At 50.5% G+C, this 22,274-nt stretch overlaps 1 protein-coding gene across 2 annotated transcripts; it reads right to left on the bottom strand.

Annotated features, from left to right (window-relative positions):
- Positions 1-1,279: 1,279 nt before the first annotated feature.
- On the bottom strand, positions 1,280-18,600 carry BSPRY (B-box and SPRY domain containing). Of its 2 annotated transcripts, none has more exons than XM_077912991.1 (6): positions 18,415-18,600; positions 14,363-14,461; positions 8,506-8,736; positions 7,341-7,366; positions 3,676-3,800; positions 1,280-2,464 (listed from the first exon to the last, which is right to left on the bottom strand). In XM_077912991.1, exons 1-6 carry the CDS (start codon positions 18,583-18,585, stop codon positions 1,938-1,940), a joined length of 1,179 nt encoding a protein of 392 aa, XP_077769117.1. In that variant the 5' UTR covers positions 18,586-18,600; the 3' UTR covers positions 1,280-1,937. The 2 variants fall into 2 exon arrangements, with proteins under 2 accessions (XP_077769117.1, XP_077769118.1); XM_077912992.1 differs by having other exon boundaries at positions 7,341-7,363.
- Between the last annotated feature and the right edge of the window lie 3,674 nt (positions 18,601-22,274).

The raw sequence follows: 22,274 nt of genomic DNA, 5'->3' as shown, positions 1-22,274 counted from the left end.
TGAGCAGCTGACTTCGGCTCAGGGCGTGATCCCAGGGTCCTGGGATCGAGTCCCGCTTCGGGCTCCCTGCATGGAGCCTACTTCTCCCACTGCCTGTGTCTGCCTGTGTCTTCTGAATAAATAAATCTTAAAAAAAAAAAAAAATCCACGTCCCTCCCTGCCTCTCCTCTTTCCCACTCCTGTCTTCTCACACCTGCTTGGTATTTACCAGACATTTTGATTCCTTGCCCACTGCCAGGCATAGGGGATGGATTCCTCTGGCAAAAAGCACATAGATGGGTGTTCGGTTCTGGTGTCAACAGTCACGGATGGCTCTGGAGTGGCCCTGAACTGTGGTGACATTTAGGTGGGTAGAGGAATAAGACATGCATTCCTGGCAAGAGGCCCATGAACTATGAGGGCTGCCATGGGAGTTAAAGAGTGGGAGTTGGACTGGGAGTTGGGGAGCATGGCGTGGGGAGGGGAGGGGGTGCTTCAGGTGCCATGTAGAAAAGGTTGGCTTTGATTCAGGTTTCTGGGCAGAGATGGTGCCCATATGAGGCGAGGGAGGCTCTTCTCACCTTGGCCAAGCCTCTCCCCGGTCTGTCTTCCTTGGGCTTGGTGCCAAGGCCGGGTGATATTATGACATTAATTCCCGAGTATCAGACAGTGAGGATTTGGGCTGTGAGCTGTGGTCTCAGAGCTGCATAAGGCCCTAGAAGTCACCTCAACCAAAAAGGCTGCCATTCGATCTGTGGACTGGATTTGATCAACCCAGTGTTTCTTTTTCTTAGTTTTTTTAAAAATATATTTTATTTATTCACGAGAGTCACACAGAGAGAGGCAGAGACACAGGCAGAGGGAGAAGCAGGCTCCCTGCAGGAAGTCTGGTGCAGGACTCCATCCCCGGACCCCAGGATCACACCCTGAGCCGAAGGCAGACGCTCAACCGCTGAGCCACCCAGGCGTCCCCAACCCGGTGTTTCAAGTAAATAAGCATATGAGTGGGGACGGCTTTGGCCACCATCTTTGAGCCCGGGGCCTGAGGTTATAGGTAAGATTGCCTTTGAACTGTGTTCCTAAATAACAGAAATGGGAGGACCACTGTTCTGATGGGACCTGGAGCAGGAAGGGATTGTCCTTGGTTCCAGCAGGCAGGGCTCTCTTAGCTGTGTGTGCTGAGCTCGGCATGCTGAGGGGGGTGAGGAAGGCCTCTACGTCCTAGCAAGGGTACCTCTTCAGACATGAGCTGGCACTTGGGGAGATTTGCCCAATTAGCCACAAAGAACATGGAAGAAACTTCTCAGTCTTTGAAAACCTTTAATAACATACCTGTTCCCCAAACCTGACCCTCTTACTGCCTCTGTCCTCTCGGGCTTGAAGCCCTCCCTCCGGGTCCCCACAATATGTCAGGGGGGCCACGAGTTGCAGGTGGGGGGGGGTTGTCCCTGTTCCCACGGAGGGGTGCACAGCTGAGCCCAGCCACCCACCCCGAGGCAGGTGTTGCAGTCCGGTTCCCTGTGGACAGGATGCCCTCAGTCTTCCGAGCCCCCTAGGCCAGAGTCCTGTGGCCAACAGCGGCCTAGCAGGACTCCTGAATCCCTTTAAGGTTCTCGAGAAGAGCCTCCCACACACACCCGGGCACACTTCCATCCATCCACGCGCTTGCGAAATATTTATTGCACAATCAGTAGGCACCAGGCACCGCGCTGGATGCCAGCCGTGACTGGTAAACAAGACACCCTCAGAGGGGCAGATGCGCGGCGGGTTTGGGAGGCTGAGGCCCAGGGAGCGGCAGGCTCCCCACGGACGCCGAGCCCGGACGCAGGCCCGAAGCGGGTCCCCACCCCTCCTAAAAGCTGCCCACTGGGCAGAGGCAACATTTGGGGGAAAAGACGCTGGAGAGGAACGTGGCCTGGAGGCGCGGGGGGTAGCCCCGGGCTCCCTGTGGCCCCAGGTCAGCGGACGATGGAAATGGTCTGGTCGGCCACGGCGAAGACGGGGAAGAGGGGCCCCGGGAAGGGCGCGTGGTGGGTGTGGAGCACCGTGCCCGAGGCGGGCTCGTAGAAGAGCAGCTCCTGCGCCTGCAAGTCCAGGAGCACGCCCAGCTGCGAGGGGCAACGCAGCAGCCCCAGCGGCTCGTGCTGCCCGTCGTGCGAGAAACAGAACTCCTGGTCATAGCGGGAGAAGACCCACGAGAAGGTGTTGTGGCCCAGCCGGGAGTCGCTGCCAGAGCCCTTGCGGGGCAGCTGGCCCAGGGCCACGCCCACTTTATAGGCACAACTGTTCTGGACGTGCACCAGCCAGGTGTGCAGCCCAGCCTGGAAAGAGGTGGCAGCGAGGGCATTGGGCCAGTGGTCAAAGCGCTCGGGGACATCGGCACAGGCCTTGGACTTCTTGGCATTGAAGGTCAGGGTCCTTCGATCATCTGACAGCTGCAGCAAGGGGCTGACAGTCCTCTCGTCGATACGCACGTCCTCCATGCCTGCCAGAAGGAATTCTCAGAGTTGCCCAACGGCCCACCCTCAGCCCTAACCTGGTCCTGTTCAGCAGCAAAGGGCTTCCTCCCCACTCACTGGCAGTGTGACCTCAGACAAGCCACTTACTGTCTCTGAGCCTCGGTATCCTCATCTGTAAAATGGGGATTAACAGGGCTTATAGGGCGAACATGAGGACCAAATGAGATGATACATATCAAGTGCCTACCATTAAAACGCTCGATAAATTGTGGTCATGGTAACAATAGTTATCATTAGTCCAAGACCCCCATCTAGAAATAAGGCCCAGAGAGGACAAGCAAGTTGCCCAAAGTCACACACCTAATTGGTGGCGGGGCAAAATGAAGATCCAGCATCCAGCACTGATCAGAGTGTACTCCAGTTGGGCCTATCTGTGGCCTCCAGATCAGATATGTCCTAGAAGCATGGTCCCTGGGAGCTAGGAAGCATCAGATGCATCCTTTCCAACAAGGAACTAAACGGGACTGCTGGCACTCTCCGATAATAGAATCTAGAGCAGACAAGCTATAGCTTGTACTAAAAATTTAAGGCTAACACGCAAGGGAGGAGAGTTAAAATTGAGGAAAACTTCAATCCATTAACCTCTCTGTGAATTGTGCAAAAGCGTCACAACTAGGAAGACAGAAGCTTCCACGTAGCTTGGGGGATCTGGCTTGGAGAACTTCTGCACTAAGTGGGAATTCCTGCAGGGCAAAGACCGTGTCCCATTCACCTCTGTGGCCTTAGCGTGCAGCACTAGACTGGATGCCAGTCTAGAGGTAAATCTCTAGACACTAGAGTCGCCTGAGTCAATGTTAAGTAAGTGAGGCAAATCCAGGCAGCTCAATTCTCGCTCCAGATACTCTCCAGTTGGCCATCAATTATATCTTCTTAAAGAGAAACTAGGTTTCCAAGATATAATACTAAGCTGTGACTCACAGAGATGTGACTTACGGGAACCAGATTTTTCTTAGACCCAACAGAGCAGGTTGGTCTGGAAATGAGAAGGATCTGACCCAGCCACCCCAAGCCTGTCCAGAACCTTGGCCTCATTGACAAGCCCACATCTAGCATCACTCATTGCTTAAGCTACCATGCCAGATGCTCTGGTTCCCAGTGTGACCCCAGCAGCAAACCCCAGCCAGCCAGCCAACAGCCCAGTTGTCCCAACTGGTGCTAGGCTCTAACAGCTCCTAACCTGAGAGGGACCCGAGAACTGCTGTCAGCCAGAGTTGGGTAAGTAGTGGGCTCCGAATGCACTTCTCATTAAAGTTTAACTTGTCCGACTCCTGAGGATCCAGAATGCCCTCTGCCTCCTCGGTCCTTGTGGAAAAAAAAAACAAAAACAAAATAAAACAGAAATTCAGGAAGGTTCTGGACATGGATCTGGGTCAAACATCAGATGCAACCAAAACCCCACTAAGATGGGACACCTGGGTGGCTCAGAGGTTGAGCGTCCGGCTTTCACTCAGGGTGGGGTCCCAGGGTCCCAGGGTCCTGAGATGGAGTCCCACATCAGGCTCCCTGCGTGGAGCCTACTTCTTCCTCTGCCTGTGTCTCTGCCTCTCTGTGTCTCTCATGAATAAATAACATCTTTAAAAACAAACAAAACTTACTACAGCAAAACCTATTGCTTTGGTCAGAAGGTACAGCCACTCCCCTGCTCTTAAAATGCAACACCCTTGAGGGATCCCACAAGAAGGGACTATCGGTTATCACCCCCAACCATAAATTAGTTCTAGTGCTTTGCTCCCAATAGTTACCTCTCCACAGGGGCACTGGGTTTGGCTGGAGGGAATATGGGAATAGAGCATGCCCAGGAGGGGAGAATTACTATTTATTAAGAATGTAGGTTATGGGGCTCCCAGTTTTCTGTATAGAATCTCATGTCATCTTTGCTCTAACCTGGGACATAGCTGTTATCCCATTTGACAGGAAAAAAGAGAAATTCAGAGAAAGCACTCAGCAAAAAAGAGGAGCTGGGTTCAAGTGCTGCCTCCATGCAAAAACAGAACAAATCCAGTCTGGAGTCCAGGCACTATTCAACATAAGTTTGCCCTTGACCTAACATGAAAATAATCAAGAGGGTGTAGGGCAAAGTAAGGGTTCGCTAAGGAACTAGTGGGCCTCTGAACTAGTTTCTGAGAAAGAGCTCTCCCACCACCTCTGACCCTGAAGATGGCTTTGAGATCTAGGCAGCAGTTCTGAGAGCACATTCTCTTCCCCAAATCTCCTGGCTCTGCCCATAATGAAGGAGCAGAGAGTGGGGCACAGCTCATGGTTGCGAGCTCCTTTGCAAGACTGTCAGTATCCTGGCTTGGGAAGAGCAAGGTGAACAGAGCCCTAGAAAAGCTGAAAACAGGCTCTGCTAACAAAGGCTCTTTGTGCTCAGGACAAGAGAGGGTCTGTTCCATCTTCTCCAAGCACCGAAGGTGGGGCTGGAGGAGCCCCAGCCATCAGGTGGGGAGGAAAGAGGAGCCCATGTCAGCAGCGCTGAGCCAACCCAAGGCAAATCGGAGGCCAGACATAGACACTAGAGTCTAGACAGCCAGCTGGTCCAGTGCCTCATGGTTCCAAGGGGAAAACTCGTGATCCCAAAGGAGTGGCAGTGCAATGGGGCTGGGGTAAGCGGGCCCTGGCTGGGATCAGAATGTCCACTCCGGGCAGCAGGACCTGTTGCCGTGGCAGCCAGAGCTGAGCCCGGCCGTGGATGTGGGCACAGCAGATAAATCCAAACTGAGGGATAGTCTCTAAAACTGGCCTATACTCTTCAAAAGTATTTTGTTGTTATGGTTGTTTTAAAAGGCTAAGGAACAATTCCAGATTAAAAGACCAGATGAATCAGGAAACACAAAACACAGCAAACCCTGTTAAAAAATGTTTGGGGCAGGGACATCTGGGTGGCTCAGTGGTTGAGCATCTGCCTTCGGCTCGGGACGTGATCCCAGAGTTCCGGGATCGAGTCCTGCGTCGGGATCCTGCATGGGGCCTGCTTATCTCTCTGCCTCTCTCTGTGCCTCTCATTAATAAATAAATAAAATCTTAAAAAAAAAAAAAAAAGAATGTTTGGGGCACAATTAGCAACATTTGAATATAGACTGTATATTAGATAATAGTATTATACCAGCATTAAATTTCCAGAGCTTAATAGTGACACTGTAGTTATGGAAGAGATGGTCTTTGTTCTTGAGAGAAAGATGCTGAAGCATTTAGACATACAAGGTCTCACTTTCTGCAACTTGGTCTCAAAGAGGTCAGTAAAAAATAAGTGCCATATATTCACTTGTTAGACAGAAAGGAAGAGACAAACAAACCAAGAAAGAGAGCAGATGTGGCAAATTACTACCAGTTAGGATTTTCAGGCAAAGCACCTTATACTATTTCACAACTTTTCCCTATATTTGAAATGTTACAAAGAAAAAAAAAATTAAAGATCAACTTTTTTCCTTCAAAAATCTGAGCAGCTTGAAATTGAAGACAGGATGGTTTTAGAGAAAGATGAAGAAGGTAAAAGAGAAAGAGGAAAGGAGACTGGAAAATAAAGTTGGGGGCATCCATACTGGGGGAGCCTTTACAGACTTGCCGGAGAGTGAGGTAAATCTATACATACTGACAGGGAGAGATTCCAAGAGACCTTGAAAAGTTATAGAACAGCAAGTTTTAAAACAATCCCAACTGTGTTAAAAAAAAAAAAAAACAAAACAAAAAAAACGTATCTTTAGAGGTAGACAAGCCCAGATGTACTCTCCTAGGACTTTACAGAGGAAAGTCCACAGGATACACATCTGACTGTTAAAACTGATCACCTCCAAGAATAGTGTTAGGAAGGTGTGATGGAGAAACTAAAAAAAAAAAAAAAAAAGTAATCTCTATGCCCAATGTGGGGCTCAAATTCACAATCCTGATATCAAGTTACACATGCTCTACTAAATGAGCCAGCCAGGCACCCCAAGACATTCTAAATTTTAAATGGTTTTATATAGGTGGCATTTTTTTCTCTTTCTCTCATACACGTGTATTACTGTTGAAATTTAAATATAAAAAATAGGTAAGAAGAATGGGTTGTGCTCCTCAGGTACAGCTCTGAAATCTCTCACAGAAGATATAAGAATGTAATTTCTTTGCCTGGCAAATCACATCCTCTTGGCCACTTCCTAGGGCTCTTGGCTCTCAGCCCTTCAGGACCCAGGGAGAGCCTGGTTAAATGCTTTTATTATTGCTTCATTAAAATGCAAATTTTGAGTGGTAACTAGACTTAAGTTTCCAAGATTCTTTCATCCGAGAAAGGGGGAACTGAGGCAGAGGAGACAGTGGTGGGACAGGTGTCGGGTGTGGGTCCATGCCCCAACTCTGGGGCATAGGCAAGTCCCCACCCCTCTTTGAGCCTCAGTGTTTTCTTTCTTTCATAGATTTTGTTTATTTATTTGACAGAATGAGAGAGAGCACAGGCAGGGGGAGTGGGAGAGCCCTGATGCAGGGGCTCGATCCCATGACCCTAAGATCATGACCTGAGCGGGAGGCAGATGCTTAACCAGCTGAGCCACCCAGGTGCCCCTGAGCCTCAGTATTTTCATCCTTAGATGGGGGATATAAAACACTCCAACAGGATAACATTCTAGAAAGCCCTTGGCCAGCCTCTGGTTGCTAAGTGTTGATTTCACTCCCCTTCCGCACCATTTAAGCAGTTCTCCAAGTCTGGTGCGGGAAGACCCAGTCCAGGGAGCATGGCTCCAGGGTAGCCACTCAGCCGCATGCCTTGGGCTTCCTCCCGGGAGCAGCAAGGCCTCAAGGCAACGGACTAGTTACACGCCGGCGGGCAATGGTTTCCATGACTGCCCAGGGAAATGACGGGGCCATACTCACCTTTCAAAAATCTCCTGCTCCTTCTGCTGTGAGAAAAGAAAACAGAGTCAGGCTTGGTACCAGGAACTCAGCAGGTGGTCAAGACTTGGATATTTTCAACTGGCATGGAGGGTGCTACGTGGACAGACTCTAAAATAAAGCATCCTATTCCTGCTTTAAGATCCAAAATGAAAAAAAAAAAAATTCCAAAATGAAGCTACTATCTGGGTTCTTCTTCACACACAGTCCCCACCACGCATTTGGCATGAATCACTGTCTCCTGTGCCCTGGGGCATCCTCTGTTTCCTTAAACTGCACTTTAGGACAAGTACACATCTACCAACACTTCACTGCCCCCACCCCAAAGCTGCCAGCTCCTGGATGGCTGGGACTCTTCCTGAATCTTCTCTTGTGACCGTCCCAGTGTTTGGGACACAATGTGCTCTGTCCGTGGAAACTGTGACTAATTGAATGCATAATTTAGGGCAGCGAAGGGAACTGCCCTACTTGAACTACAGGGGAACAGCTGGGTTGTTCCACATTCTGATTTCTCTGCTTGGCATATTTACTCCAACATCAGACTGTCCCGTTAAACTGCACGTATCTGTAGCTCTATATAAAGTACTCTGCAGGGATATGTACCAAAATATTACCCATGGTGGTTTCTGGGTGGTAAGAATAAGGACCCCTGGTCAGTGTCCTCCGTCTGCACGCTTCTGCACCCTCTCTCTGCCTCTCCACTTCATTTAATGAGCTGTTCCTCTTTATCTTTCAGGCACCAGCTTCGAAGTTACTTCATCCAGGACGCCCACCCTGACCACTGCCACCCACAAGCCTGGATTGTGGGGTCTCTAGCTCCCCAGTGATGTCCTCGACCAGAGGATGTAACCTTCCATTATTAGATTATGTATTCATCTCCTTCATAAGATATTAACAGCTATGCCCTGTAACTCCACCCCATGGCACAACAGCACATAGTAGACACTCAGTAAATATTTGCTCACTATTAAAAGAATACTTATCAGGATTCTGATAAAAAAAAATTACATATGATTTTATTTCCTTGCTTCATTCCTGCTCCAGATTATCCATATCCACCCAACTCTTACCAAGAATCATTCTCAGTGTTTTAGATTTTGGGTGTATCTGGGTCCACTGGGTGTGTCCTCACCCCTGCCCGACTTACAATCAGCTGGAGGTCATCCAGATGGGTGAGCATGTCCACCAGGCTGGTCCGAATGGTGTCAAGCTTCTGCAGCGCCTCAGTCCAGTGTACTCGCTGTGTCAGGATACTCTGGTGGGCCCGCTCCTCTTCACCATGCACCTGTTCCAGCAAACGCTGCTCCTCACTCTCACACAGACTCCTCACCACACCTAGCCTCTGGATGACCAGTTCCCGTGCTGCGCTGGCTGTGCTCTGATGAGGGATAACACAAGGAATCGGGTTCTAGCAAAGCCCCAGTCAAGATTAAGAGGATTCAGGCTCCGTGGGAAAGAGTGCTGGGATTGATTGGTAATGTCTGCCATGGGCACAGTAATGGAAGAAACAGTGCTTGCCCTTAGAGTTCCCAAATATGGTTTAGGGTAAAGAAATATGAGATCCAGACATCTAGGTCATATCCCATAGAGGTAGGATCACAGAATGGAAGAGCGGGGCATGGTCTAGAGATCAACTAGAATCAATCATTTCACAGTGGAGAATTCCAAGGCCAAGGGACCGAGGTCAGAGAACTATAGAATTGTAGAGCAAAAGAGCCCACGAGGGCATCCCCATCAACAGGATCCACACCAACAGTAGTAGCCCAGTTGATATTTTGACTCTGTCTGAGTGAAAAAAATCTCATTTTTCCCTAAATCTTTCCATTCCAATGGCTTCTGTGGTAGGATTCTTATTCATGCCAGGAGGAATTAAATCAATTCTCTGATGAAGCTAATATGGATCTCCTAGTAATTAGCAAGGGTCTGACACACAGTAGGTACTCAAATATTTGCTGAATGACTGAGGGAAAAGTCTCTTCTGACTAAGTCCGAAATCTCTTGGTAGCACTCACAGGCCAAGTCAGTGACAGAGCTGGGACTAGAACCCAGTTCTCTTGACTCTCAGTTCAATACTATTCCCTTTCCACCAATGCCACCGGACAATCAATCATCCCCAAAGGTTGCATGAAACACCTGCACTCTTGCCAGACAAGTGAGAAGAAGTAGAACAGTCTCCTTCATGCCAGAAAGTCATGGATAGCCGGCAGTTTTCTCTATGTCCTGCCGTGCAGACCTGTTCTGCATCGTGCATGGGGATAATGACTCCTGCTTCACAGGAACAACTGAGACCCACAATTTGCCCAGTGCAGAGGAAGAGAGTGAATGGCCTAAGTGAACCTAGGAGTTCTGGCTCCATCTTCAGTTTTCCCTGAGCCAGCATAACACACTAGTTAGGGAATGAGGCTTTAGAGACAGTGCCTAGGTTTAACTCTTAGCCAATCCACTTACTATCTGCAGGATGTTGAGCACATTACTGATCTTCCCTATGCCTCAGTGTTCTAATCTGTTTTTGTTTTGTTTTGTTTTTAGATTTATTTATCTATAAGAGAGAGAGAGAGAGCACAAGCAGGGAGAGAGGCAGGCAGAGCGAGAGGGAGAGCAGACTCCCTGCTGAGCAAGGGGCCTGACGTGGGGTTCAATCCCAGGACTTTGGGATCATGACCTGAGCTGAAGGGAGACGCTTAACTGAGCCACGCCAGTGCCCCAGTTTTCTAATATGTTAAATGAGGATAATAAAGTACCTATCTCGTGAGGTTACTGTGGAAGATTAAATGAGTTAATACATACAAAGTAAACAGAACAAAGCCTAGCACGTTAAGTGTTCAGCAGCATTAGCTATTGTTCTATCACCCCTTGCTGCCTTGCCCACAGGGGGAGCCACGTGTGTACCGTGTATGCCATCAGGACCAAGAACAGACCCTGGCCCAAGATGCATCACATAGTCAGTCTCTCGCTAGAAGACTGTAATCAATTTTAACACAATTCTTTTTTTTTTAATTTTTTTTTAATTTTATTTTACTTATTAATGATAGGCACACAGTGAGAGAGAGAGAGGCAGAGACACAGGCAGAGGGAGAAGCAGGCTCCATGCACTGGGAGCCCGATGTGGGATTCGATCCCGGGTCTCCAGGATCGCGCCCTGGGCCAAAGGCAGGCGCTAAACTGCTGCGCCACCCAGGGATCCCCAATTTCAACACATTTCTTGACTCATTCCCAGAAAATAGCAGAGAGAAAAAAAAAAAAATTCCCTTCCCAAAGATATGCCAGAAAAAACTAAATGCTGTCCTAAGACAAAACCCAGAAGTGCTGGAAAAATAGCCCAAAGCATCCTTTTAAAAGTGAAGCTGCTCTGGCAGCTAAGTAAAGGAAATCCCCTGGGGTCCAAAAGTAGAAAAGAAACTAAAAACCAGTGTGATCGAGAGCTGAGACTCTATTGCCCTGAAAGTGGCTTGTGGTTTATTTTAGAATTTTCTACTCCTCTAAACCTAAGAGCCCAGTAAAGACAGAATTATACAGAAAAACAGACAAATCCACAGCATGATATAAAACTATAAATGCCCCTTGCCAGCAGTCAGTAAATCTGGCAGATAAAAAAATAGTAACTATAGAGAAGATTTGAATGTGAAACATTTACCAAAGTGACCATGTTTTAGGGCATAGAGCAAGTCTCAACAAATTTTTAACAACTGATAGGCAGACTACAATGAAGTTAAGTTAGAAATTAGTGGAAAAAAAAAAACAATGATAATTTTAAAAGTAAAACCATACAGCCTTCCCCGTTCCTGTGAACGCTCATGCTCTTACCTATGGCTAAGTCTCCATTTGTTTACTAGATCCCATCCCCCGCTGCTGGACCTGTCTCTCCCCCTTTCTCCTGCACCATTAATTTCTCCATCTCTACCAGACAATCCCTATCAGCAGAGTAATTTCTCCCATCTTCAAAATAAAATACCATCTTGATCCCATATCCCTCTCCACTATCATCCCATTTCTCAGCCCCCTTCTTACAGCAAAGCTCCTCAAGTGTTGTCTGTGCCCAAATTACAATTCTGTTCTCTCTGAAACCCGCTCCCATCAGGCTTCTACTCTACCACTCTACAAAACACCTCTTGTCACGAACTCCAGTGATGAACCTGTTACTAAATCCAATGGCCCACTCTTGTTTCTGACCTTACTTGACCCCTCTCCAACACGTGACATCCCACCTCCTGGAAACCTATTGTGTGGACACCACACTCTTAGTTTGACTCCTATCTCATTCATTGCTCCTTCTTGGTTGACTTTCCTGATTCTATCTTCATTTTCCTCTTCCTTCTCTTCCTACTCTTCCCCCATCTTCTTCTTCTCCCTAATTTTATTTATGTAATCGCTAAACCCAACATGGGGTTCCAACTCATGGCCCTGAGATCAAGAGTCACATGCTCCTCCAACTGAGCCAGCCAGATACCACTCTCTCCTCTATCTTCTTAACGATTAACTGTTGAGGTGCCCTAGAGCTTGGTCCTTGGATCCCTGCATTTTCCTAATCTTTACTTATTCACTTAGTGATCTCATCTCTTCCTGTGGCTTCCAATTTTTACCACTCATTTATAGTCTCGTGAAATTTATGTCTCTAGCCTGGTCTTCTCCCAACTTACACACATTCGGGACCTACTCAATATCTTCCCTTGGATGTCTAACATGCATCTCAAATTTAACATGTCCACAACTGAATTCCTAATCTCCCTCCCTGCCAACCATCACTCCACACGTGGTCCTTCCCCACCTTGGTAAATGGCTGCCTCATCCTTCCAGCTCTCAAATCAAAATATTTAAGAAAGAAAAATGGTTAAGAGTTATTCCTCCCCACTCCTACCTTTCTCTCTTGCCTACATCCAGTCCATCCGCATATCCTAGTGTCTCTCCCTTCATAATAGACATAGAATCCAGACACTTTCAGCATCACTCATGTCCAAACCACTCTTGTCTTTCACCTGGATTATTATGCCAGCTTCCTAATTGGTCTCCCTGCTTTTGCCTTTGTGACCTATGGTCACTTCTCAAACAGTAACCGGTGTTCTTTTTAATCTTAGGTCATATCATCTTAGTCTGCTCAGAAATTTCTAGAGACTTCCCACCTCACCCAAACAAAAGGCAAAGTCCCCATGCGTCCAGTGATGATGCTATCTAGCTTCCCCGCCCCCCTGCCTCTCTGACTTCACTTCCTATTGCTTTCTCACCTGTTTACTCTGCTTCAGCCTCATAGGCCTCCTTGCTGCTCCTCCAACGTGTCAGGTATGCTTCCACTTTAGGGCCTTTGCACTTGCCATTCCCTCTTCCTAGAACTCTTCCCCCACATTCCCTCACCTTCTGTAAATGTTGTGCAAATATCAATACTTAATTAGGTCATTTCTGATCAGAGCATATGAAATTGCAACCCCCGTTCTCAACAAGGAAGGTCCTCCTTTCTGTGTTAAACATCTCCATAGCACTTCTCACCTTTTGACATAGCATGTATTTAATTGTTATTGTCCTACCCCCTGACTACCACATAAGTTTCAAGAAAACAGGAATTTTCATATGTTTTGTTTACTGTGGAATCTCTAGTATATAAAACAATGGTACTTGGGCAGGTGGTGGGTGCTCCATAGATTTGTTAAATAAATACAGAAATGGTTAAATGTTGTGAGTATACCCCTTGAAGTCAGTATCTGCTACATGAGCTTCTATTCAACATTGTACTGAGGTCCTGGCCAGTGCGGTCAAGACAAGAAAATAAAAAGGATGAAGAAAATGGGTGAGAGAGAGAAGAACCATCATGCTAAGAGAAGCAGAACTGGACACAGAATAGCTGCCTGGCCTCCTAGCAGCTTCTTCTTTCCTGGTTCTCATCCCTTTTAGGTTCTGAGAGGCTTCTGTATCCCGCCAGGAAATGCCCTGTTTTGCTCAAACTAGTTCAACTGAGTTTCCTTTTACACAATCAAAAGAATCTTGACTGGGGCACCTCGGTGGCTCAGTGGTTGAGTGCCTGCCTTTGGCTCGGGGCGTGATCCTGGGGTCCTGGGATCGAGTCCCGCATCGGGCTCCCTGCGAGGAGTCTGCTTCTCCCTCTGCCTGTGTCTCTTTTTCTCTGTCTCTCATGAATAAAAATAAATAAATAAAATAAATAAAAAAGAACCTTGACTAAGACCATGCCAAGCCTGCTCCACTGCACATGTTGAGGAACGAAGGAGGGGATGTACAGAAAGAAATTCAAAGCCCTTACCCATGAGGGGCATACTTAAAGGTGACAATGTAGCAGTGACTATGGGGGCAAGTGAATAAAGGCTCAGCAGTGGGGAGTAGCAGTAGGAGCACTGGCCTGGGAGTCAGAAGATCCAGGTCCTGGAACTGCCTCTGGCAGGAGGCTGTGGACCGTGGGCAGGTCAATTAACCTCTAGGTGACCCATTTCCTGTATGTAAACAGGTATGTTACCGCCACCTACTGCATAAGATGGTCATAAAGGACACTCCATGTAAAAGTCCATAGGTTACCTTATTTATTTATTTTTTAAATATTTATTTATTCAGAGAGAGCGAGAGAGAGGCAGAGACACAGGCAGAGGGAGAGCAGGCTCCATGCAGGAAGCCCGACATGGGACTTGACCCCGGGTCTCCAGGATCACACCCCAGGCTGCAGGCGGCGCTAAACCGCTGCGCCACCAGGGCTGCCCCATAGGTTACTTTAGAATGTGGGGGCTGACCACAAAATACTTAGATGGTGGAAGAATGCTACCCTTCCTGATCCTGTTCTCCAAGAAAGTCATTTTCCCAGTATTTGCCCCAGTGTGGTACTGGGAAGAGTCCTCTCTGCCTGGATGGTAAACCCATGGCTCGGAGAGATAGGAAACCTTCCTTGGGCATCCAGCTTTGCTAGTGGCACAGTGAGTCTGCGAGGTTGGGAAGGGATCCTAGACGGGCCCATGCTAAGGCTGGAGTCTTATCCTAGGAGGGGTCCAGAGCAGAGGGGAAGGAGAACCACCTACCACTGCTCTCTGGTTCTTCCCTGGCAGGACCTCAGCCACATACTTGGTGATGCTGGCACTCTGTAACTGCAGCCTCTCACACTGGTCCACAATCTTGTTCTGCAAAATACAAATGACATCCATGGCATCTTGATCCATGTGGATCCATTCACTCTAATCCCAATGAGTGGATTTGCAATACCCCCATTCCCTTGCATCTACGTCAGCCACTTCCCTTGCACCCACCTCAGCCACTTGCACCCACAGTCACATCTGAGACCTTGTTATTACTGAAAACCATACCACCTCCAAAATCTTCATTTCAAGGCTTCCACACCATGCCCACCACTTCCATCCTTCCAGATTACTTACTCTAGATTTTCCAGTCCAACAAGTCTTTTTTTTTAATTCTTAAAAAGATTTTATTTACTCATGAGAAATACACACACACACACACACACACACACACACACACAGAGAGAGAGAGAGAAGCAGAGACATAGGCAGAGGGTTAAGCAGGCTCCCTGCAGAGATCCCAGACCCCAGGATCACGTCCTGAGCCAAAGGCAGATGTTCAACCACTGAGCCACCCAGGGGTCCCAACAAGTCTCTTTTTTAAAAAAATATTTGAGAGAGAAAGCATGAATGGGAGAGGGAGGGAGACTCCCAAGCAGATTCCACGCTGAGCACGCCCAACACAGGGTTCAATCCCACAACCCTGAGATCACGACCTGAGGCGAAACCAAGAGTAGGAAGCTTAACCGACTGAGCCACCCAGGCGCCCCTCCAGTCCAGCCATTCTTTAGCCTAGTTGAAGCCACCAATACATTAGTCTTAACACCTTTCAGTGTCCATCACCCACTTTGTGGCCTCATTTCCCTCCTTATCCTGAAATCTGAGGCCCATCATCGTAATCACTTTCCTGTGTAAGCTCTCAGCATTCCTTCTGACCCAGCTCCCTGGCTCTCCACACCTGAGCAGAAGAACACGGCTTCTCAAATTGCCTTTCCTGAAGTTATCCCCACTCATTAAACAGCACCAGCAATCATCAACCTCCTTACCCCAACAAAAACCCCAGGAGTTACTTTCCAAACTGGCATGTATCTATAATCTCTCAGTGAGTCCTATCAGCCCTGACTCCAAAGTCTCTCTCTCTCCCCTCTGGCCACCTCTGGTCACCTCCACTCTCGCTATTCTACTCAGATGGTCACTATCTCTCTCATAGGAGCCCAACTGGAGCCTCCTAACTGGGCTCAGCCCCCACAGTTAGCCACTGCCCCCTTATGTAAGGAAATTAGGTCAGGTCATGGCCGGGCTCAAAACTGTCCAGTGGCTTTCCTGTCTGATAGGACTCTGTTGCTCCAATGTCACCTCCTAGCACTCTCCACAATGGCCTCCTTGTGTTCCGTAAACACACCAAACTTGGGATCCCTGGGTGGCTCAGGGGTTTGGCGCCTGCCTTTGGCCCAGGGCGCGATCCTGGAGACCTGGGATCGAATCCCACATCGGGCTCCCGGTGCATGGAGCCTGCTTCTCCCTCTGCCTGTGTCTCTGCGCCTCTCTCTCTCTGTGACTATCATAAATAAATAAAAATTAAAAAAAAAAAAAAAAAACACACCAAACTTGTCCTGACAATAGCGTCTTTGCACCTGTTGCTTCTTCTGGGTCGAACAGTATTCTCAGATATATATGTATGTATGTGTGTATATATATATATATATATATATATATGTAAATCTACATATATACAAGTTCCCTCCCCTACTCTATTCAGGGTCACCTCTTCAGAAGTGCTTCCTGAAGCACTTCAGCCCTTCCTGACCACCGCACACCCCATTCCCTACTCTGCTCATTTTACTCCCTTGCATTTATCACTCTCTGCCTGCATACTATGGGTTCATTTACTTTTTTTGTATCATTCCCCCACCACTGGAACACAGGCACCGTGGACTTTGGCTTATTCGCTATGGGCCACTACCTAGAAGAAAGTTCCTCCTACACATAGAGGTCCTGAATAAATATTTGTTGAATGAAGGAACATCTACTTCCTTGATCACAAGAGATTCAGTTGTTCACATCTGCCAAAGCTGTGAGCATCCCACAGGAGAGCAGGGGCGAGTTTTAGAAATGAAGCTGAAGCCCACAGAGGAGTGACTTGTCAGGCCCCTGCTTTTCCACTCCATTTCTCCAGGGACTTGGACTCCTTCCCAACCAGCGCTCTTCCACTCCTTCCTCTCTGAGCTTTGCACCAGCTCCATCTGCCAAAAGGCAACTCGGCTCCTCTTCTAGGCAACCCTTGCAAATCCTTCCCACCCCACAGTCAGGAATTAGTCTGGCACTTCGCTGGTCCAAATGCTAAGTGAAAGAATTGAGCTGGCTGGGAGGAAGCTGTGATCTCCACACACCATAGGACTAAGGAAACTAAGCTAGCTTCCGCAAAGCTACAGGACGAGAACCCAGAAGGTATGAAGGACTTGGTTGAATGGGTGTTGTTAGTGCCCAGTTAAGTAACCATCTTGCCCTGGGGCAAAATCTCTTTGCTGGCTGGACAGAGAGCAGAAGGAGTGTGTAAATGCCATAATATACTCAAAATTGGGGGGAGAGAAGGCAAGAAACCCTTCCCTGCAGGCAAAGGAGATGAATGTGCTTAGGGCATCAGGAGGGGCCAGAGAAGGCACCCTGGGCAGACTGTGTTCCAAATCAAGCCCCATGCCTGCCACCCTGCCCCAGCCTTCACCCCCCTCCACTAAGATTCTGCTCTGATGGCATTTTTTTTTTTAAGGTTTTTATTGAATTCTCATGCCCATTAGCACCACTTCCTCCCTCCACTGAAGCAAAAAGGTAGTTTTCTCTGGCCAAATCGATGACTCCCTTGGTCCAGCTCCTGAATATTAGAAACCTTGGAGGAGTTACTGCCCGGTTCAGGCCTTAGTTTGCTCAAAACGTAGGTAGGATGTAACTTCAGATGTCTGGATGGAATGAGACGATAGATACTGGAGTGCTTTGGTGCTGGCAAAGCTTCCACCCATTATGCAAGTTTATTACACCACATTATCCAAGTTTATTTTCATGCTCACTATTGATGATGGATAGTGGTGACAGGGAGAGCCAACCAGGAGCTTTCAGGTGTCACTGAGTAAGTGAACCCCTCCTGGCCAGTCAGGTGCGTTTACTACCCGTTGGTCTGAGTCTCCAGGCCGAACCCTCGGGCCTCACAGGTGGGCAGAGCACCTGGGTTTCCCCAAGCTATGGGGCTTAATCAAATTGCAAGGAAACCCCCAGGGGCCACTAGGGTGGAAGGAGGGAGACCCAGCGTGACTCTGACTCCCCAGTCTCAGCAGACCTGGGGTGAGCAGTGAAGAAGGTGAGCAGCTTGGAGCTAACCTGGAGTGCAGGTGGGGAGAAGCTCTAGGTGAAGAGTCCAGCAGGAGCCTCCCGAGATCCGCCCCGCCCCCGCCGTTTACCCAGGTGGAACCCGCTTGGGGTCCAGTCTAGGCCAACGCAGAAAGGGAAAAGAAATGAGCTCACCAGGAAGCCTGAAGGGTGGACGAGGGGAGGGGCCTCGAGCCCAGGCCGTGGAGGGAGGAGGCCCGCTTTGAGCTCAGGTCAGCTTCCACCAGGGCGGGACGCGGGGCACACGCTGTCCCCCGCCACCAAGGCCGCCCGGCTCTCACCCCCCGACCGGCGGCGGAGGGCGCACGGGCAGCCGGACCCGCCCTGTGTGCGGGACTAAGGAGCATCCCACCCATTAGCTTAGGTCTCTGGCACAGCGACCCCAATAAACTCGCGCTATTTCCCTCACACCACACACTGAGGCTTAGACTCAGGCCGCTCCCAGGGAGGTGGGGAGGAGGCGGGATTCGAACTCACGTCTCCGCGACTCCACCACGGGCCACACCCTTAACCGCCTCGTTCCGAGCCGCGGCCACCGCCGAGCCTGCGCTCCCGCCCCGGCCGCCCCGGCCCGCCGCCTCCCTCTCGGCGCGGCCCCCGGGGTCCCCCCCCGGACCCCCCCTCGGCCCCCCCCGGGCCCCCCCCGGACCCCCCGCCTTCCGGCGACCCCGCCCGCTCACCCGCAGCTCTTCCGCGCGCTCCTCCGCCCGGCGGATGCGGTGGCCCCGGCAGCGGCCGCCCAGCCCCGCGCACCCGGCGCACACGGGCCGTCGCTCGGAGCAGCAGAACCAGCCCAGGGCCTGGCCGTGCTCCGGGCACAGCGGCCCCGGCCCCGCGCTCCCCGCAGACATGGCCGAGCGCCCGGCGCCGCGCGCTCCACCTGCCGCAGGTGACCGCGGGGCGGGGCCTCCCCGACCCCGCCCCCGGCCCGGGCCCCCGCCCCGGCCCCGACCCGCGGTCCCGCGCGCCCGCCGCCCGGCTTCCTGCCCGCCCGCCCGCCCAGAGCCCCGGCCGCGCCCCCAACCCCGCCCCGCTCCGCGCCCCCTGGCCCCGCGCCCCCAACCCCTCCCCGCGGCCCCCCCGCTCCACACCCCCCTGCCCCGCGCCCCCCAACCCCTCCCCGCGGCCCCCCCGCTCCACACCCCCCTGCCCCGCGCCCCCAACCCCTCCCCGCGGCCCCCCCGCTCCACACCCCCCCCGCCCCGCGCCCCCCAACCCCTCCCCGCGACGCCCCCCGCTCCACACCTCCCCTGCCCCGCGCCCCCAACCCCTCCCCGCGGCCCCCCCCCCCCCGCTCCACACCGCCCCCTGCCCCGCGCCCCCAACTCCTCCCCGAGGCCCTCCTCCGCCCCCGCTCCAACACCCCCTCGGCCCCGCTCCCCCCAACCCCTCCCCGCGGCCCCCCTCCGCACCCCCCCCCCCCCCCCGCCTCACGACCCCGAACCCCGCCTCGAGACCTCTCCCGGTCTGCTCTGCACCCCCTGGCCTTGCAGGGCGCCCCCCCAACCTCGCCGCTCCGGACCCCGCGACCTCCCAGCCGCCCCAAAGCCGCCCCCCCCGCCCGGCGACCCCAGCCCCTCAGCGGTCTTTGTGATTTTCTGCCGAATTAAGTCGGCTTGTATGCGTGTTAGTTTTATGATGGACACGAAACTCCAAATATTAAATATTAAAGCGACCGTAGGAAACCTCACCGGGCCCTTGCTAAGTGCCAGACTTCTGAGCGCGTTAAAGCGTTTTATCACGGGGGCGCCTGGGTGGCTCAGTGGTTGAGGGTCGGCCTTTGGCTCCCGTCGAGTTCCCTGGGCCCTAGAATCTGGTTTCTCCCTCTCCCTCTGCCTATGTCTCTGCCTCTCTCTGTGTCTCTCATGAAAAAGTAAAACCTTTCAAAAAAATAAATAAAGCGATTTATCATGTACCACAACCCTTTTTGAGAGGCAGCTTTAGCCCAGTAGCTTGAGGCTAGGTTCTGGTGTCAGGCTGCCTGGGTCAAATCCCATTTATCTGTCCAGGGGCAGAGCATCCTCAATGGCCTCAGCTGTAAAGCCAGGATAAGGGGTACCTGCCCCCACACCCTTGTGCTGAGGATTAAATGATTAAACAGGATCCTGGGCACACACAGGGGCTGGGATTGCTAAGTGTCTCTTACTAATATAAGGAAAGGACTCCTATGATTCCCATTTTTATGGAGGTTAAGTAACTTGCAAGGAGCCACAGTTACTAATTGGTAGCAATGAGATTGGAGTTCAGGCGGTTTGATTTGTGGCTAACGTGATTAACCTTTTTATTTTATTTTATTTTTAAAGATTTATTTATTCATGAGAGACACAGAGAAAGAGAGGCAGAGACACAGGCAGAGGGAGAAGCAGGCTCCATGCAGGGAGCCCGATGCGGGACTTGATCCCGGGACCCCAGGATCACACCCTGGACGGAAGGCAGGTGCTCAACCACTGAGCCACCCAGGGATCCCCCATGATTAACCTTTTTAAACTGCATATTAAGGTCCAGTGGGGAACAATTGTATTACACTGACTTCCCCAAAGTATTTACAACCAAATTTTTCCTCATTTGAAACTCTTTTTATAACTAGTGTTGAAAAAATGAAAGCATGTTTATTGAAGAAAAGAGAATATGCAAAAAAAAACGTGGATGAAAAACCCACCCTCAGGGGATACCTGGGTGGCTCAGCAGTTTAGCACCTGCCTTCGGCCTAGGGTGTGATCCTGGGGTCCCGGGATTGAGTCCCATGTCAGGCTCCCTGCATGGGGCCTGCTTCTCCCTCTCCTGTCTCTCCCTCTCTCTCTGTGTCTCTCATGAATAAATAAATAAAATCTTAAAAAAAAAACAAACAAAAAAAAACCCACCCCAGAATAAGCCCCTGCTGGCATGTGCTGGAGCTGCCTCGGAGCTTTATTTTCTTAGGACCTCATCAGTCAGTCTAAGGCCAGATTAAGTCTCCTGCTGGGGCTCCAGTCCAGCCAGCCTGGGCGTACAAGGAACGTGCTGTTCCCCAGCACCCAAACTCCCTTTTAGGAGGTCACAGCAGAGGCCTGAGGAGAAAATTCAGCCAAAGGAAGGCGAGGCCAGGCCTTGGGTGTCAGAGGTTATTCTAAATCATCAGCCTCGACACTTGTGAAACCTAAACCCTGAAGAGAAGCATCATTACGTCCTGCAGCACTTTAGGGGCTGAGGTACCTCTATCCTGAGGTCCCTCTAAGTGACAACTGCGCAAAGGGAAAGATAGACTCCTTTCTGATAGCCCCTTCAGCTTCAGCCCCTGAGGGCGAGGGCAGCTGACAGCCCCAGAGCTCCACCACCTAAAACTTTGGGACCTGGGTCACATCATTTAGTCCCTCAGTTTCCTCATCTCTAAAATGGGGGTGAGAATTGTTTCCTACCTCAGGGCTGCTTCAAGACTTAAATGAGAGCTTGTCTGCAACGTGCTGAGCTTGGGTGTATGGTATACACTAGGGGCTTCGAAATCTTTTATTGTATATGTGAGGATGTGTACACACACTTGCAGCAGGGGTTCAGGATGTAAACTGTGTGAGGTTCTTTGGCGAGGAAAGCGCAGTGTTCTTGGCGTCAAAAGTCGTTTCTAGTGGAAAGGTGAAGGCTTCATAATGGCAGTTGACCCTCTTCCGGGAGGTGGGGCTGGAAATGGCCCACCATAACTGGAGATTGTGGTTAGAATTTTTTTGTTCTAAGGGCTTGGGGCGGGGAGGGTAATTAAACCTTATGGTAAGAACAAAGAAAACAGAAGCGATTTTATGGGAAGGAAAAGAGACCGTGGAGGGCAGAGGGGGGAAGTAGGGGTTAAGGTCCTTGGGGAAAGTGGGGCCCCTTCACCGGGTGTGGCCTGGGAGCAGTGGGCCCGGGAGGGCTGGAGTCAGTAGCAAAATCACCAGAAGTACTTCCGGGCAGGTACCTAGGAATTGCAAGGGGCTTAGGTGGGAATGGAATTTACTCTTATAAAGTGGGGATCATCTGTTCCACCCATTCAGGGGCTGGGCTGGCCTGGAGGGGAAGCTGGGCTGGAAGACTCAGCCCCTTCCCTTAAATGTACGGGTGCCTGACACAAGTCTCCACCAGAGGCCTCAGGACACTCAGAACCCCAAGTGATGGCTTCTCAGGCTTTATCAGCTTCAGAATCACCCGGGTCAGGACCTCTGGGGGAAAGGGGTTGTTAAGCATTCACACTCTCGGGTGAGATAAGATTCTCCATCACTAAATCTGAGGTGGAGCCGGGAATCTGCCTCTGTAGCAGCTGCCCCGAGGCTAGAGTACAAATGCGCTCCCTGACCGCCCCTGGAAACACCGGTCTAAGGCAATGGTGACCGTTGAGCAGGTGATGAAATCTATTCAAGGAGTGGAGACCAGCATTTAAAAAAAAAAGAAAAGAAAAGAAAATCTTGCTCCTAGTACAGGTTTTTTTGTGTTTGTTACAGTTACATAAACATGTACATGTGTGAGCACTGGGGATTGTGTTTCTTATTGAGAGTCAGGGTAGGGGGATCCCTGGGTGGCTCAGTGGTTGAGCCTT

This window comes from Canis aureus, chromosome 10 (assembly GCF_053574225.1).
Source record: "Canis aureus isolate CA01 chromosome 10, VMU_Caureus_v.1.0, whole genome shotgun sequence".
Taxonomy (NCBI): domain Eukaryota; kingdom Metazoa; phylum Chordata; class Mammalia; order Carnivora; family Canidae; genus Canis; species Canis aureus.
Note: the sequence above shows the minus strand (reverse complement) of the source record. Positions and strands in the feature narration are given on the sequence as shown.

Coding starts and splice junctions, on each gene's coding strand:
- BSPRY (XM_077912991.1), bottom strand. CDS start 18,585: ATGTCTGCGGGGAGCGCGGGGCCGGGGCCGCTGTGCCCGGAGCACGGC. Junction 14,462..18,414: donor AGCGCGCGGAAGAGCTGCGG/GTGAGCGGGCGG, acceptor TGTATTTTGCAG/AACAAGATTGTGGACCAGTG. Junction 2,465..3,675: donor AGTTCTCGGGTCCCTCTCAG/GTTAGGAGCTGT, acceptor TCCTTCTGGCAG/GCATGGAGGACGTGCGTATC.